Here is an 18,884-nt window from a genome sequence, read left to right as displayed (position 1 = left end):
GACATCTGGACTAGCACATTTTTTTAAAACAGTTAGCAGCGGCCTTGTGACTTCATTTGAAAAAATATTTGGAGTAATCCCTAGTTTCTTTCATTCCATTTTCTCGAGTCTCTTTGGTGGATTCCCGGTTTTACTGGCACTAGCGGCAGGCGTCCTAGTTGTTCTCTGCTTCCTTAAATATGGATGCCCCACATGTGGAAGAAGTAGCCCAGCCTCTGCTGCCGCTGTTTCGCAACCGAATGCTTGAATATTTTGGCACGCTGCCGCTTGCGATTTTAAGCACGGCATTTGGATTATCGTTTCGATTTTCCTACTTCACCTGTGTCCAGCCTGTGTTTCACTGCCTGAGCTGTGATTTTGATTGGGCCATTGATTTGTGTCTCTGCGGACCGGTTTCTCCTGGCGTCGATTTTAATCAGCTGATGAGTCCTATCACTACTCACGAGTTGGTTTGTTCTGACGAAAGGATTATGGCCATAGCAGCGGTGCATGGACTAATGGGTCCCTGGGATATATTCACGGCAGCGCAGGATTTATTGGAACTGAGCTTTCTGGAGAACCCACCGAGTTGTCCTCTGATGGTAATAGAGACTCCGATACTTGGGGAACACGTTTGTTCTTTTCCACTTTTGAATTGGATGGCTGAACTGTTTTCTGATGAAGACGGTGATTTCATGCTGGAGGCTGTTGCTGCATATTTTGCTTATACGGTCTTGTCCTAAATACCTTTCCATAATTTCTTTCCGGATATTTGACTTTCAGCTTGCATTTTTTGCGATTTTTCGTACATCGATCAATTTCCCAGTCCTATTGACTTGAGCGAATTTTTGAAATTTTTTACTGTACATTCATGGCTCACAGTTCTTGAACTCTGCTTTCATGAAGTTGCCCTTATCTTATCTTATCTTATCCGTCGTCGGATCATGGGAGGGTGTCATATAGCTACTGTATATCTTTATAATGTGTTAAGTTAGCATAGGCTCATTACATTTTTAAACGCCATTTTTCCTTTTGCTGCTTCTGCACACGACACTTAATTGTTGATTTAGCTTTCAACCTAGTAGTTCGTTGTGGTTTACATGAGAATAATATGTTATTACTCTGATATCAGCTTTGCTTAATAAACTATGTCTGCACATAGAGTGCTGAAGCCTCAGGAACAACACGATACAGAATTGTTATGAGGTCTGATCTTCGCGCCTTTATAGACATAACATAAGTGCAGCTTCTGCCAACTTTGGGCTTGAGGCGGGTTTTTATATTGCTTTGCTGGAGGCACAAAGACACTTGATGCCGTTCGCATGCAGAGAGAGCTGGTGTATGCTGATGTGATCCCTTCATACTAGGACACTGAGGTATGGGCCCGCCCTAATTCAACCCAAAGAGACCTTCTTAGCTATTAATATAATATGCGAGTTAGGGAGGGTGATAAATAAGTGTTGTTAAACCCTTATTGATTTACAGCATGGTAACATGCTGTCACCATTCGCTTTCTATGGACTAGTAACTATGCTTGTAGCTTTGTTGTTGATAATATGCTTACTTGTATTATCTAAGATACTGCGCCTGAGAAGACGGCATTAGTAAATAAACATTTCAAATGCTCACGTGTTCTTCTTTACTCCATGTTCTGGTTTGTAATGATTGTATAACGAAAGAGTGCTCATGTGTTCCACGTAACCTGAGGTTGGTGAGTTCATGTTCTGGTTTGTCTAAACATTGGGAGTTGGTTATGACCAATGAGACACTGTAGCTAGCTCGGTAAGGGGTTTGTTGGGTACTAAGGTGAGTTTTGGGTCACCCTAATTCGCTGAGGTTCCAATCCTCTGTGCACAGTTCTGTGGGAGAACAGAAACCCTGCTACAACAGGCGATTCATTGACGGCTTCTCGGGGCTGGTGGCACCGATCACACAACTGCTAAGGAAGTCGGCTGAGTTCGTGTGGTACCAAGAAGCACAGTGTGCCTTCGAAGCCTTGAAGAACGCCTTTGGTAAAGCACCGGTGTTGGCACACCCGGATCCGGCCTTTCCCTATGTAGTAGAAGCAGACGCTTCAGACGTGGCCATAGGTGCTATATTGTCACAGCGCAATACAGACACGGGATCGCTTCATCCCGTGGCATATATGTCCCGCAAGCTCAACGACGCTGAGCGCAACTATCATATAGCAGAGAAAGAGCTTCTCGCGATCAAGGACGCCTTCGCTGAGTGGAGGCATTGGCTGATGGGGGCCAGGCATGTGGTGACGGTGTACACCCACCACCGGAACCTACAGTTTATGACGGCAGCAAGACATCTTTCTCCTCGGCAGTTACGGTGGATGATATTCTTCGCTGGATTCAACTTCCACATAACCTATCGTCCTGGGTCAGAAAACCGGAAGGCCGACGCACTGTCACGACAATCTGCTGTCAAGGAACCTCCACAAGAGACAGTGCATTCAATCATTCCCCCTCAGATGGTGTTGGGGGTGATTCAACCAGACACCTTCCTTAAAGGGATCCAGAGAGGGATCCGTTCGTTCGCTTGGAGGAGGTGGCTACATAGCCACAAGGAATGGCAGGTGAGAGACGGTATACCTGTAAAAGGCAGATGCCTGCTGATACCCACGCCTAGACTGAGAAAACAGGCGTTTGAGTGGTGCCATGACTCCCCCTGTGCGGGTCATTTGGGGTACGAGAAGATGGTGGCCAGCATGGGACGCCATTTCTGGTGGCCAGCCACATGTGCAACCATGAAGGCGGATCACAGCAAAACCCAAGGGCTCCTTCGTCCCCTTCCTACCCCGAATCGACCATGGGAGAATATTTCGTTGGACTTCGTGGTAGGTTTGCCAAAGGATCAAGGAAACACGGCGATATTAGTGGTTGTGGACTACTTGACCAAGATGGGGCACTTCATCGCATGCAAAAAGGTACCTACGGCAGGAGAGCTAGCAACGTTACTGCTAACTAACGTGGTAAGATTACATGGACTGCCCGAGGTGATCGTATCGGATAGGGGGTCGCAGTTCACGGCACAGTTCTGGAAAACCTGGTGCACTGCATTGCACGTCCAGACCGCGATGTCCACCAGCTACCACCCCCAGACGGACGGCCAGACGGAACGCCTGAACCAAACTCTAAAGCAGTATCTGCGCTGTTTTGTGGAGCAGGGTAAGGAAGAATGGGTCGATCTGCTCTGGATCGCGGAGATAGCGTATAACAACGCCACTCACAGCTCGACTAAGTCATCCCCATTCTACAACAACTATGGTCATCATCCAAGGTTCTTGCCCTTTGTCCATCCTCTTCGAGAAAGCAAAATACCTGCCACAGCAGAACGGGTAGCACACATCAAGGACATCTTGTTGCGCTCCAGGGCCTTCCTGATAGAAGCTAAACAGAGGTATAAAGCTACCGCGGACAGAAGAAGGAGGCCAGGACCGTTATACAGGCCTGGGGACCACGTTTGGATATCTACTCGGAACATGAGGTTCCGTAAGCACAACGTCTTCCATCCTAAATTCATGGGGCCTTACAGAATCACCAAATGTATAGGTCCATTGAATGTGAAGGTGTGCCTACCCCAGACCTTGAGAATCCATCCTGTGTTCCATGTTTCGCTGCTCAAGCCAGCATCGAACAAAAAGAACACGAAGCCCAGACCGATAGTGGTAGAATCGGAGGTGGAGTATGAGGTTGCCGGTATCCTTGCTTCCAAGTGGCTAAGGGGAAAGTTGTGGTACCTGATAGCCTGGAAAGGATATGGACCTGAGGAACAATCGTGGGAGCCGGCTGAAGCGGTGCACGCACCGCGCCTGGTTTCGTTGTTTCATCGTCGCTTCCCTTCCAGCGCGGGCCCCGTGGGGAGATGCTGAGGGAAGGAGGATGTACTGTCAGGAAATCCCTGCACCGTCGGGGAAAAGGCATCCGCGACTTCAACGGACTACAATTCCCAGAAGGCAAAGCGGGAGGAGCGTTATGCAACTCTGAGTAGTGGTTGCATAACGCAATTACAAAACGCCTATATAGGCGGTACTTAGTGAAGGAACGGTGTCGGATATTCTAGTATCCACACGACCTTCCACCAAGCTGTTCCTGAGCACACGCAGAGAGAAGACTTCCCAGCAGGATCCTAAGACTAAGACGGAGGTGGGTCGAGAGAGTCTCCCCAGGCCGTCCGTTGTTAGTCCGCCCTGTTTCTTCTAAGTGAGCCGCCAGGAACGCTTCCTTGCCGCTTCTGACTCGGACGAGTCGGGAAGCCTGCCAGGGATATCGGACGCGGAAAACTTTGCCGTCGCCGACTCAGAGGAGTCAGAAATCCAACCCCTGGGCAGACGCTGGTTTGAGCGGAGGCTCCCAGCAGCCAAGTTTGTTTCATTGAAACTGTGAGGCAAATTCACCACGCAACTGCACAAGTTAGCGAGACTTTGTTTTGCCTTTACGAGGACTGGTTGGTGTGAGCCGAAGCTCCCAGCCTGTCCCCTATCTACGGGAAACTCCAGCGGTGACGCACACCAGGAGGTGTTTGCAGCGTACCGGCTGTAGAGTGTTTCCGAGGACGATAGAGCGGCTGCTCTCGTCACCGGCATCTGGCATTGTTTGGACAATGGTGACGCATCACCAGGAGGTGAAGCAGCGTCCCGTTGTAAAAGAGGAAGAGGTCGAGCCGCTGCTCCCTACAGGTCGAGACCCCGGCTGGGTGTCTCCCTAACTCCTCTGTGAGAAGCTGCTGTTTCCACGGACCCCTCGAGACACATCGAGTGGCATTGCCGGCTACTGTGTTTCTGCCCTCTGTTGGCTTACGTCGGGACCGGCGTATTTGCAGAGGATAGGGTAACGTATACCGGCTGGAGGTTACCAGTAACTATTTCCATTATTGTTTCCTGTATATTGTATTTACTACAATAAATAACCAAACCTAGAGCCTTGTCGTGTCCTGCTTTGCTGTGTCTGTGTCGACCCCGAGACCCCCAGGTGTTACAAAAGCCCACCTTTCGCTTCAGCAAAGGTTGCTGCAGGGTTTCCTCCTTAATTCTGGGTCTCTTATCAAGAATAATATTGCCTTCAAGGACTTTGTACTCCAACATGCCCCTGACTGGGTTTTCCTCACCGAAACCTGGGCTTCAGACTCTTCGGGTCCCGCACAGGTAGAGGCTATTCCTTCCGGGTATTCCCTCATCAGACTGGACAGAGAGGTTCGACGAGGGGGTGGCCTTGGTATCCTGGTCAAGGACTCCCTGACCTGTAGATCAGAACCTTTGACTTCTGCCTCCGATCCCTATCAGGCTCTATATTTCTCCATAAATTTTACCCACACTGAGAGCTTTTCGGGTATTTTATGTTATAGGCCCCAGGCCCTAGAGCCTCGTTTTCTGATAATTTTAGCAAGCTTCTTGAACCTTACCTTGAGCGTACTAATCTCACGCTTCTTGGTGATTTTAATTTTCACTTAGAGGATCACGCAAATCACGATACCCACATTCTGTTAGAATGTTTGAAGGGCTATGGTCTTACTCAATTAGTGACCACCTCTACCCATATTGCAGGCCATACCCTTGATGGCCCCGTTTCAAATGATGATCGCCTACTAGTGGGTGCGTCCCTTCCCCTTTCTTGGTCTGACCACTTTGCAGTTTCTTTTGCTCTTAGGGCTATTTCCCTTGCTAACACTGAGAGCTCTGGGCTTAAAACGATCCAAAAACGAAATTTTACTCGGATCTCTAACAAGGCAGTCATGACTGCCTTTGCGGACTTTCATCAACCAGTCCCTCTAAATGTAGACACGGCAGCAGAATGTCTCTTTAATAAAATCACGGCAGTGATGGACTCGCTTGCCCCTTTAAAAAAGTGCTATTCGGCTAGGAAAACGCCCTCCGCTCCATGGTTTTCTGATCGTCTCCGTAATATGAGACAAGAGTGCAGAAGGGTGGAAAGACACTGGCGGAAGGACCTGGCACCCGCTGGCAGGGAATCCCATAAGAAATGCCTGAAGTCATATAAAGCAGCTATAATGGAGAAAAAGAAAATACACTACTCAAAGATCACGGGGCTACTACTTCCCCCAAGGAGCTTTTTTAAATTTTTAACTCCTTAGAGGCTCCGACAGTCTCGGATAAAGTAGACCCGTCACAGGAGCTATGTGATTGTTTATCCTCTTTTTTCTGCTCCAAAATCTCTGACATCTACGATCAACTGAAGCTTCTTAATGTCAATTTGGATTTGGATGTCCCCACCAAGGGCTGCCTGAACAGCTCTTCCAACAGCCTCATTTCGGCAGGTCTCTGCGACTTTCCCAAGTTATCACCTACCTCGGTTAAACTTTTGCTTGAAGGCATTAAGTCTGGCTCACCCTTGGACCCCTGTCCCCTAAAAGTTATAAAAACAGCTAAAGAAGCCTTGATCCCACATCTTATGATGGTCCTGAATTTAGCCATCTTTTCGGGCCACTATCCTGCAACCTGGAAGGCTGCGGTGGTCAGGCCCATCCTTAAAAAACCTTCCCTAGACCCACAAAATCTTAAAAACTTTCGCCCTATCTCCTTGCTGCCTCTCCCTGCAAAAATTCTTGAATCCCATCTGAACTCACATTTGAGTGTTTACCTGAGGGACCATAATATCCTTGATGGATCCCAACATGGCTTGAGGCGGGCGCATAGCACGGAGATGGCTCTTACCACGGTGTTGGACAACATAAGAGTGCAGGTGGATGCAGGTTATACCACTCTCCTCATCCTACTCGATCTTACTGCTGCATTCGACACCCTCTCTTCTTTGAGGCTGGTGGAGCATCTCAGTGAGATAGAGGTGGGTGGACGGGCCCTGGACCTTCTTGCTTCCTTTTTTACCCAACGGTCTCAAACCGTTAGATTGGGTGATTTTTACTCAGAGTTCTGCCCCCTGGTCTGCGGAGTGCCTCAGGGCTAGTCTTTGAGTCCTACCCTTTTTAATATCTACGTAGCCCCGCTGGCCAGGGTGGTGCAATCTTTTGGACTTGAGGTGTTGTCCTATGCGGACGACAGACAGATCATGGTATCTATCACCCAAAATCCCAGTGATGCTGTGCTCAATTTTAAGAACTGCATGACTGCTGTCTCCACTTGGATGGTTTCAAATTATTTGAAACTTAACAGTGAGAAGACGGAGATTCTGATTTTTGGGGACAGGTCGGACATCTGTTCGAGTAATTGTTGGCCCATCTCCCTGGGTCTCAGTCCCACCCCTGTCTCTCAGGGAAAAAATCTAGGAGTGATGCTTGATACTGGCCTCTCTAGGTTTCGCCAGGTATCCAGAACAGTCGCTACCTGCTTTGGCCTTATTCGGGTGATTAGAAAGATCTCCCAGTTTCTGTCCATTGAAGCCCGAAAAAAGGTTGTGGTGGCTTTAATTTAAGCCAGACTGGACTATTGTAATGCCCTTTATTTGGGTATAGACAAGGGCCAGCTGCGCCTCCTACAGTTGGTACAAAACGCCGCGGCTAGGCTTGTATTGGATCCCCCAAGCGCTCCTCAGCCTCTTCTGCTCTCAGTTCACTGCATTGGCTTCCAGTGGACCGTAGAGTCTTGTTTAAGACCCTTTGCCTTACCCACAATGCCTTTTATGGACAGGGCCCGGTGGGTATAAAGAAGATCTTCCACAGGTACGTCCCCGCTAGGAATCTCAGGTCAGCCAATAAAAAATTGTTAGTTGTTCCTAGATGTAAAAGGACGAAATGGGGGGGAAGAGCCTTTTCTCTTCTGGCGGCTAGAGTGTGGAACGCTCTTCCCGTCTCCCTCTCGAGCCAGCAAACTCACTCTATTTTTCGTAAGTCCCTAAAGACCTGGATGTTCTCTGTGAAGTAAATCTTAGTATGTATGCTGCTTGTGCCTATAGGCCCGTCTGTTCTAGAGCGCCTTGATGCCCTTGGGCTTAGTTCGCGCTTTATAAATTTTCTTTCATTCATTCACAAATAGAGCTCTTTCTGGACGGGCACACAGCAGCTTAATTCGTTCTTACCAGGATCTAAGTTAAAGATTTCTTCCTTTTGAGTAGCACACACTGCTTGATGATAAATGGCCAGGGTGACAGGCCCTGCGCCCGGCCGGAGTGCGGACGGGCGCAGACGGGCTTGCTTTAGGCATGCGAGCGTTCGATTTATATGGGCCAGCGTCTCAAACACTAGACCGCTAGACCACTAGACCGCTAACCAGAAGAGTGGCTCCTTCCCCTCAATAGCAGACCCCCGTGCTCCTGTATACAGAACTGTGCAAACTTGCAAGATTAAAATGCCATTCACAATAGGCACTTTAAAATACATTACAAATCAGTCAACATTCCCTGTTTTTGAATGAATTAAGACATTCCCAAATGTTAAGGGGAAGGTCAGAGTAAGTACTTCTTTGTTATGTTTGGAATTGAGTATCAACAGCATAGTTCAAAAAAAGTCGACCCATATATTATTCACAGGGTATGGTTCACACATTTACCATTTACCCCCATCCCTGTGAAGAGTAGAATTAGGTCTTTCTGGTCCTGATGAAATGCCAAGATGCATTATGGACTATAATAAGCATGAAACATGTTGACCTTGTTATCCCCTACCTCTGTAGCTAAATAGACCATTAAATCTATTCTATGCTCACGTCACGTTTTTAGGTTTCGCCCTGGGCGTTGGCAACTGCGTAGCAGTTGCCCCGCACACGGCGAAACCTCATGATTCTACATATGTACTTTGGTTCAGCCTCTGTCTACCATTGGCTAGCTCCATAAATGGAGGCTAGCCATTGGGAGACAGAGGCTGCCAATCACGCTTACTCGTGAAAACGCGATTCGGGGGCGTTTCTGGGACTTTTTTAAGTCCCGCCCCTTTGTCCCGGGCCGCGCTGTCATTGGCTGCCGGCCCGGGACACCCCCGTGACGTCATTCCCCGGGCCGCGCTGTGATTGGCTGGCCGGCCCGGGACCTGACTTGTTTTTTTCTTTATGAACTTTTTATGAACAAATTTTCGAATATTATGCACAAAAAAATTCTGCATGGGGGCTTCAACCCGCTTTGTTGCTCGCACTCAGAGCCAGAGTCACTGAAACCGAGGGCCGGACGCAGCACAGCATGATTGACACACTGATCAGTTTTGATTGGCACCTCTGACCCATTGGCGGGACCATGAAGGGGCCCCGTGTACACTAAATACTGTAGCAAAAGAGTCAATGAGAGCACTCCCAAGGTGATCCTAGCTCTTGTCTCCAGGATAGCATTTAGTGGTAATTCCAGCCATAAAGAGTCTAGTGCCTAGAGTCCAGGCGCCATAACAGCCTCTGGGGTCATATTTCAGCCCTGGAGAGTGCTGCTAGGACATTCTGGTTTCCGTGTGTCATATTATAACAGCTCTTGTAAATGTTGATAATGAAAGCGCCTCGTCATCATTGAAGATATAGAGCTGGCTGGACGTTGAGTGTGAGGGTTTTACCAGGTCACGTGGTGCGAAGTCTCCCTCATCATGGCGGGAGAGTTCAATGTTCGTCCTCGCTACCAGGAGAGAGTCACGTGCATAAAGGAAGTAACTCGACCCCCCTCCAGGAGTACAAAGTACCACTGGCTCAGGGCCATTAACAGTAAACAGAGGCCCCCAGGACGCTGCCAGCAGACACTGCCAGCCCCAGGCTCGGTTTCTGCCCCTTGGATGCTCGGAACAGACATCGCACGTTCGGTGCCCCGGTGTCCTGTTCACATGACGGAGACGCCGTCCTCTGCTCTCGAGCGCTCATTATCGATTGCGGCCATTCCATCGATCGGTCTCTCCCTGCGCAGCGTCTCACGTGACCCTCAGCGCTGGGATGTCCCCGTCTCTCGTGAGCCATCGGTCACTCCAGACAGTCCCTCTATTTATCATCCGTGTTCGCATCTTCCGGTGACGTCCGAGGTGCAGGAGAGCAGAGCCCGAGCTGTCTGCACCGTGTCAGAATCCACCCCATCACCTGTTTTTTATTTATTTATTTTATTTAATGCATTTTTATAAAGCGCGGACTTTACACCTAATAAATAACAAACCCCAGAGTATCGTTATTTAACTAAAAGAATAAACAAGCATTTACAATGCAACGGTTTCGCCTTTGGAAAACTTTGAGCTATTGGCATTGTAAATGACAAAATGTGTATTTATGTGTTGGTTTTGAAAACAGATAAAAAAATGGCATTGTCATTTACATTGCCAATAGCTCTAACTTTTCCAAAGGCGAAACCGTTGCATTGTAAATGCTTGTTAAACTTGAAAAAGGGACCCTAGAATTAAAACATTATTTCCTGTCCGGATCACTTTAGCCAATTTTAACACACTTTTCCTTCACACATTCGACTCACATTTCAACACTCACCAATGGAACATACATCAGCAAAAAAGAGGAGATCTCTGGTAAAGAACCCTCTTGAGGGGCCCTTTGGGCAGTGCAGCGCCGGCCCAACGAGGAGCTGCCTGATGATGAAGCATGACACCTCTTGGAGGGTGTGACGACCGTTGCTCCTTCAAGGAGCACTCCCCTCCGCCTGCTAGACCTAGCTTCCCACTTAGGAACAGCACACTCCTTGTTTTCACCACTGGCGGGGCATGTGTGCTGGAACTTATAAAAGCCCAAGTCACTTCTCTCGTTTTGGAATTGAGTATCAACAGCATAGTTAAAAGAAAGCCAAGCCAAAGAACAAAATAAACCCTCAAATGGGTTAAATAAATTGTAAGAAACTCCGCAAAATACATAATCATTTTTAAGAAATCAATGTCAGTGTTTTTACTTTTAAAAAGATAAAGTACTTCAGTTACTTTAATAAATAAAATGACAAAGATACATAATGGAAACGCTACCTTGCTAGTGCCTCATGAACTACATATCTGTGTCAGAGGCCTCTTGATGGTAAACAACGTATAGCCCCTACCTACGGCGTTTGTCAAGGAGTTAACAGCAGTAAATTCTTCCTATTGTATTTACCACAGAGCTCTCATTGTTAAAACCTTTCTTTTGCAATTGCCATAGGTCGCAATGCAAACCACATTCTATTTGCAATTGTTAGCAATGCAAAATCTTACTCTAAAGCAAATGAGACAGCATAGTCCAACGCTGACTCAGGGAGGTGCTCTGCTGTGTGCTAGAAATTCAGGACTGAGCAACACACAACGCACATGCAATAACAAAGCATCCAACCAATGTGTTTTTAAAAAAAAAGAAAAGTAGTGAACACACAAGTAAAGACAAAACTCAGAATGACAAATATTTACAAGATTTCAAGTGGAATTTGAAAATGGATCCCCTCCCTAAGAGGCTTGCTGATTAACACAGTGAAAATCATATACCCTAAAGAAATATCAAAAGGGGCAACTACCCCTTTAAATGTAGGCTGCTACCTTTATCATTGAGGTATTATGTGACAATGTGTGCACCAGCAGGCTCTAATCCTAAAAAACAGCAATACTTCTATAAGGGATTACTGGAAAACATGAGGCTTTTCATAATCAAAAAGGTTTAAGCTAAAGGCTTTGTCAAGTCATTCAAATGTAAAATGGGAGGTTTGATTATAGCATTAATAATAAACCAATCCTATTATTTTTAACATGAAAACAAAAAAGCATGACCATGTTGTCTTGCATAGACAGACCCACCACATATTTTAGGAAGTATAGATTGACTTGAACCCTAAATCTCTCTCTGGAGATAGCACGCATTTTCCAGGGCCAGACCAAGAAAAGTGATATATATGTTAAAACCCTTCCTATTGCATTTGCCACCGATTCCACAATGTAAATCCCTTTCATATGGTATTTGACAGATAGTTTAAAAATTGTAAAGCCATTTTCTGGTGCATTTGTCAGACTTCACAATATAGAACTCCCTAACAAATTGTAGCCTTTTTCTTAGAACACCTTTGGAACTCTGAGAACAAAATCTTTTTTGCAACTACATGCAGAATACACCTGCACTGACATAGTAACCTATTTAGAACAACTTATTTTCATAATATTGTTTTCACCACAAGGTACAGTTTTCATTTAGCCATATCTCGCCTGCTTTAATGTTTCTTGAAGTATAAATAATACTATTTTAGCCTAAATAGGTAGAATATGTATCCCTACATTATAAACCCATTTACAAGGCCCAGCAACACATCTTATATTTAAAAGGCTTCTGTTTTTGTCAGGTTCAACTCGAAACATGTTAATTATATGTACTAAATGAGTAGCACACTTTTCCAGGTTCAAAAGCAAAGTAGGTCACTGGCATATGCAAGACTTTTACAATCCGTGTATTTCTCACCCACCCACTATTGTGTCTTTCAAGATAATCCTAGGTATAGTCAGATAGACTAGGCAAGAAAAGACATCTCTGCGATCTCTTTCCAAAGGAAAACACATAGAAATTAATCCATTACTCATAACTTTAGACTTCACTTTCTCTATAATCATAATGAGGTAATCATTGAAATAAACAATCTGGGTCATTGAAAACTTGGAGAGTTTTGAACAGAAAAGGCTATCAGCCTTTGTCAAAGGCATTCTCCCAATCCAAGCTAAATTCCACATTTGGTATTCATTATCACGACAAAAAAATGCAGTTTTCTGATATTACCAACACTGTGTGTACTAGCGTAACACAGATTCAATTTTCCACCTACTTGGGAACTCTATCTTGACCAAACTCCCTAACTAACTGGTCTATACTGCCTCATAGATTTCACTTTGAGGTCATCCATTATGTTGATTTTTAGATTCTCATCTAGTAGAGCATTGCACACTGCTACTCTCTTATCTGTTTTTCACAAAGTGATGAATTGTCACTTGTTTTTTTAACCTGCTTGCATTTTGATTCTTCTTTATTTTTCTTATTTTTACATCCTTAAGATTTGTTTACGCTTGTTATCTGTGTCTGACTCAGAAATGCATGAAGTTTTCCTAGTCTTGTTAACAGTAAATTGTCACTTTGCAATTTAGCTTTCTAAAATGTGTCTTATGCTTTGCAAATCTTTATTGTGTAATCATAGTTCGTGATATTCCTATCATGTACCAATACCTGTGCCATGAAAATCAATGATACAAAGGTCGGAGAATTGTTTGTCTGTATAAAGTGCTAATAATATGTTAGAGAACTATGGTACTTCATCTAAGTGCCTGTGCTCCTGTTTTTTTCACATCCTAGAATGGCCAGCTCACAGAAATTTCCTGAAGTGCCTGATGCTCGAAGGAGAAAGCAAGTGTTCAGATTTCAATGCGAAGAAGAGATTTTGGAGCATGCCCAGCACTGCCATACACTGTGAGTTGGGCACGGAATTTAGACAGAATTTTAACTTGGTGTAATATATTATGATGGTGGTTATGAGTATTTTAAGTTTGTGACATAATATCAAAGGAGTTTGGGCACTTCAAAAGACCGTAAGATCACAGGTTCCCATGAACCCCATCCCCTGGGGCCCGGCACCATGTTGAAGGGGGAGGGGGACATGCAGCCCCCCTCCCCAAGCAGATTTTAGCCCCAGGGACCCGAGGGCCCAGCAGTATGTTCAAGGGAGCGGGGGCATACAGCCCCCCTCCTGAAGCAGATTTTGGCCCCAGAGACCACATCCCCCAGGGCCCAGCTGCATTTTAAAAGGGGGGATCACGCCAACCCCCTCCCAGGACCAAGTTTAGCCTAAGAGACCCCATCCTCCGGGCCTGGGTAAACAAAGGGTGGGTCCCCTGATGTCCCCCCAGGGCAACCAACAAACTGTTGTTGGGGGCTGCGAGGGGCCCCAAGGCTCCTGCAGGCCCAGCTGGCTTCCCTCGTCCAACGGGGGGATGGAGCTAATAATGCTGCTTCCGGGGGCCGGGAGTTATTTTTAGGTCTGTTTCCTGCCAGCATCACTGCCGGAAGGGAAACAGATCTAAAGTCAGTGCCCAGCAAGCTGGAGCTTCTTGGTGATTGCCTACTGCTGTGGGCACCTCTATGTCCTGGGGTTGGGCACCCCAGGACATAGCTGGTGAGCCGGCCCTAGTGTTAGTCTCACTGGGACCTCTTGAGGCTAGGGAGGAAGGTCACAGAGGCTCCCTTCCCATAGAAACTATACTATGCACCAAGGTTGGACTCACCGAGCATCTTAAGGCACAGGGAGGGACGCTGCATATTACTCCTCCCCATTATTAATAAGATCAGCCCCCAGAGTGGGATCCCTGGAGCCTCTAATGGCTCAAAGAGAGATGCTATGCACCCCCTACCTATAAAAATTGTTTTTGGGCCAAAGGGTGGGCTCTTTGGGCCGTCTGGAGGCTCGGGGAGGGGGCCACACAGCCCCCTTCCATTTATAAACACCGCCGCTGGGTTATACTAAATAATTGTGGACTACCTGCCATTTTTCAGTCCTGCCCAGGGAGTTCCTAAGTCACCAAGTCCTGTAATAACTACTAGCAACATTTTTCTCGTGTTACTGACAGCCAATCAGAGTGCTCAAATTCATAGGAGTCTGACTTCCACGGGGAGCGCGATGGCCCAAGGGAAATAAAGATCCCTGGGACTATCAGAGCTCTCTATTTTTCAAGTGGCATTCCTGCGATAATCTATGAGACTCTCACAAGCCCAACCGTCCAAATTTCTATGGGACCGATTCACAGAATTTATGAGACACAATCCTAAACTTACCACTTATAGTATTCACAGAATGCACTTAGGACTCCTAACTTTACGCCCCTCTGCTTCCAGGCCGACATATCCACAATCTGATATTAATTGACTATATAGGATGCATGGTAGGGATGGTAGACACTTGGACAGGTGATTAGCATTGAGGAAAATGCTCAACCACCCGGAGGCAGAGATTCCGAAACAGGTGCAGGATTTCCGCTCCAGGTGCGGAAAGTCCGCTCCGGGTGCAGAAATGCCCGCCCGAGTGCAGACGTAAAGTTAGTAGTCGTAAGTGCATTCTGTGAATACCATAAGTAGTAAGTTTAGGATTTTGTCTCATGTTAGTTCTGTGAATCAGCCCCTATATGTTTTTTTACCCTTAATATCCCAAAAACTACTGAACTGATTTACACGAAATCACAAAACACACAATATGTGGACTAAGATCTATCTTCCTGCTGAATTTGGTGTAATTCCATTCATCAATTTTTACTGTAGCCTTGTCCAAAGAAGTCTATCGAAAATGCATCAGGATTTTACATTTTAGAAACCCCCTTATTTCTATCCCCCTGCTTGACAGATTACCCATAAACTTTACAGAAAGGAGGTGGGGTGGATGAACTTTCTTTTTGGAACGTTTTGTGAAGATTGGTCAAACGGGGCTAAAGTTATTAGCAAACACAAAAATGATCCTTCTATGGATCTCGCCACTAGTTAATATATGTATATAGTGGGTATGTGAGTGCCTGTATGATGATTCAATGGGTGCGTGACTGACTGTATACATGAGTGATTAGGTCTCACAGTGAGTGTATGGGTGACTGACTAGGTTGTCTGAATGTTTGTATCAGTCTGTCAGATGGTGTCTAAGTGGCTGTATAGGTTGGTGAGTGGGTACGTGAGTGGGTGCATGAGTGTCTGTGTGGGTGGGTGAGAGGGTGTGTGACTGCCTGCATGGTTGAGTGATTCAGTGGCTGTATGGGTTAGTGAGTGCATAAGTCAGGGGCTACATAGGTGACTTAGTGTGTGTATGGCTGTGTCGGTGAGTGAATGGATGTGTCAGTGGTATATGGGTAATTGGATATGTGAAAGGCAGTATAGGTGAGTGTTGGAGTATATGAGTGACTGTATTTGTGAGTGAGCGATTGTGATAGTGGCTGTATGGGTGAGTGTGTGCTTGTGTACTTGTGTAGGTGAGTGTATAGGTGAGTGAGTATGTGTTAGTATCTATATTAATAAGTGAGTGTGCGTGTATAACTGTATAGGTGAGTAAATGGCTGTGTGATTAGCTCTATGAGTAACTAACAGTGTGAATGGCTGTATGGGTGAATTAGTGGATGTATCTATTGCTGTATTAGTGGGTGAGTTGGTGTATGAGTGGCTGTATGAGTATTTGAGTGAATATGTGTGTAGACCTATGAATCAGTGAGTGAGTGTGTAAGAACTGGTATGGGTGTGTCAATGGTTTAGAGAATAGTAGTGTGGAACTTGGAGTGGGTGTATGAAAGGTTATATGGGGTGCAAGTGGGTACAGCAGGAATTCTGTGGATGATGTCATCAGTGATGTCATTTGAGATCTCATCAGTGATCTCATCAGTGATGTCAGTGACCATGTCATGAGTGATGTAATAAGTAAGGCCATATGCAGTGCATTGCGGGGGTGCAAGTTATAGTTAGCTCAGCTAAGTCTAACTTAATGTCTCTAGAAACTTTATTTTTTTCAGTGAATTTGTATGGTTTTTGAAATTCCATTTCCTAACTATAATGTCCCTGTAAACTTTTTTTTTCAGTGAATTTTTAAGGTTTTTTAAATGCTAATTTCTAATTATAACATCCATGTAACCTAAGATTGTAACATGCATTTTTATATCCTTGTATTTTCTTCAGAGGAATAATAAGCGTAGTTTATTTTTTATATTCGCGATGATGTCGTGATACCTGCGGTGACGTTGCGAAAGGTGCATGTTTTTGAAGAAGTCTTAAACATATATAGACAGATTTTTCTTAATAGCAGAAACAAGTTGCTTAGTAATACAGAGTTTATATTTGAGTTTGTGCCACGGTAGTCGCGAAGTGCGCATGTTTTTTTAAAACTCACATACTTACACATATTTTATTTAATATTTTACACAAGTTATTTATTTATATACTCTTTAAACCGGAGGCTCTGTATACAGCAGTGTCACCCATTGACTATAGGCTGGGGATATTCCGTATTGCGCTAATGCCACGAACATAAAGTCCCTAGTGTGTCAAAGGCTTGTCGGATATCTACAGATAGACCGCCAGCAAATGGACAATGTCCCCGAACAGCATCCATTATTCGAAACAAACAATGGATATTCAGAGAATTATTGTGCCAAGGAACAAAACCACACTGGTCCATGTGAATTTTGCGTTCTGTGTTGAATAATGATAGAGGACTGTAGGAGGACAGCTCTGTGGGTGATTTACCAGATTTTAGCAGTGACGTTTCTAACACTTGTTTGTTAGAATGGGGGGAAGCATGGTACAGTTTTTCTAGCTGTGGGGCCAGTCATGTAGCATATGTTGAATAGAATTCTACTGGAATCCCATCTGAGCCCAGTGTTTTATTCCGAGCGAGTTCTTTGACGGCCCCACAAATTTTTCCCATTGTAATGGGAGTGCTGAGGTCCTCCTGATCATCCACGAGCACCCTGGGTAATGTTGCCTGGTGCAAAATGAGGCTAAATTAGAAGAGTCAGGAGGTGGCAGGGCAGTGTGTTAGATAGTGTATAATTCTCCAAATGTTGTGTCATGAATGTGCCCTTGTTTGGTGTATTTATCGATAAGAATAGGCGTGGATGACGGGTCTGGCTGGATTAAACGAGCTAAGAGTGTACCTGACTTATCAGCTTCAGTATACATTCTATGCATATATGACCTGTAGTAAATGACTTGGAGACATTCAAGGAGTTCAGCGTAGATCATTCTGGCATTCTGTAATTTAGTTGCGTATTTGACATTCTTGCCCGCTGCCTATTCTAGTTGTTCTGAACTGTTCTCTTGATGTGTGAGTTCTGAAATGACTTCTCCCCTAGCTCCTACCCCACAGCGTTAATATATGTTCCTCATATCACCACCTTGAAGGCCTCCCACTCCACCAGTGGAGAAGAGGCAGTACTGGAGTTTTCGTAAAAGTACTTATCAAGTGTCTCTCTATCGCATCCTCTAAAAGCAGTGGTTGCAGGTGGCAGGTAGGGATCAGGGCTGGCACCCGTCCCCATGATAATGTTATTTCTAGTGGATTATGATCAGATATTGTTTTCCCTAAGTATGTGGCAATTGTAATGCTATTCGAAGAAGGGAAGGGCAGAGGAATCTATCAAGGTGGGAGTTGAGTGTACCTGGGTGAGAATAATATGAGTATGCTCTCATCTCTATATTACGGCAGCACCATACATCCAAGAGACGCCAACCTTCCACCCACTGCCATAATTCTTTAGCCCGTTTCACTGAACCAGTACCAGACAAGAGGGGATGTGAGCGATCCAAAGTTGTATCTAGGACTGCATTGAAATCCCCACCCAAAGCTCATCGGTATGGAGTCTAATCCACCAGCACCAAAGACAAGAGGGACAGGATGATATCTTGTTCAGTATTGGGCACATACAGGCACCCAAGAACAATCTGTGCACCATCCAACTTTCCCTTTAGCAGTACTCAGCGTCCCTGTGTATCGATCCTGGTATCTAAAACCGCAAGTGGGACACCAGCAGCCCAGAGCCATTTTGCAGCTCCTCGTGCAAAAGTGGAGTAGGATATATGGAATAGTTGACCGCTCCATTTCTTACCTAGCTTCTGGGCTTCAGAAGTGGTTTGTTGGGTTTCTTGTAAGTAGGTAATCTGTGCATGTCACCTGTGCAATTGTACCAATATCCTATGTCGCTTATGCACAGAGTCCATGCTCGCACATTCCAAGTGATAATGTTATTAGCAATTATTACTGTAGGCATTTCGCTCATAGGAAAAAAAACCTATTCATTACTTTTTTCACAACACATTGCCCGCAGCATATAAGTTAGCTGACTGTGTCAAACAATTAAATACATTCCCCTAATACTCGGTCCAGCGATGTTCTGTCATTCGACCAAACTTTAAAACATTTTTTTAACATTTTAACCATTGAACGCATTTGCCTTCGCTTACGGGCCACGCCGTTCCAAACCTATTAGGTATTCTGTAACTACGTAGTGGGATCATGCCGATTGTTATGGGTCATCCAGACCCGGACCCCCAATATTGTATATGAATAAAAAACATTATCGACAAG

The 18,884-nt window shown here is 45.4% G+C and overlaps 1 protein-coding gene across 1 annotated transcript in view; it reads left to right on the top strand.

Moving 5' to 3' along the window:
- Positions 1–18,884, top strand: part of LOC144821717 (uncharacterized) — a 714,421-nt gene that overhangs the window by 234,527 nt on the left and 461,010 nt on the right. Inside the window, exon 12 of the mRNA XM_078678931.1 lies at positions 13,136–13,249. Coding sequence (XP_078535057.1) covers positions 13,136–13,249 — 114 coding nt within the window. The remainder of the gene's footprint in view (positions 1–13,135; positions 13,250–18,884) is intronic.

The sequence above is a fragment of the Lissotriton helveticus genome, chromosome 2_2 (assembly GCF_964261635.1).
Source record: "Lissotriton helveticus chromosome 2_2, aLisHel1.1, whole genome shotgun sequence".
In the NCBI taxonomy this organism is placed as follows: domain Eukaryota; kingdom Metazoa; phylum Chordata; class Amphibia; order Caudata; family Salamandridae; genus Lissotriton; species Lissotriton helveticus.
The sequence above is the reverse complement of the archived record's forward strand: the minus strand, read 5'-3'. Positions and strand labels throughout refer to the sequence as shown.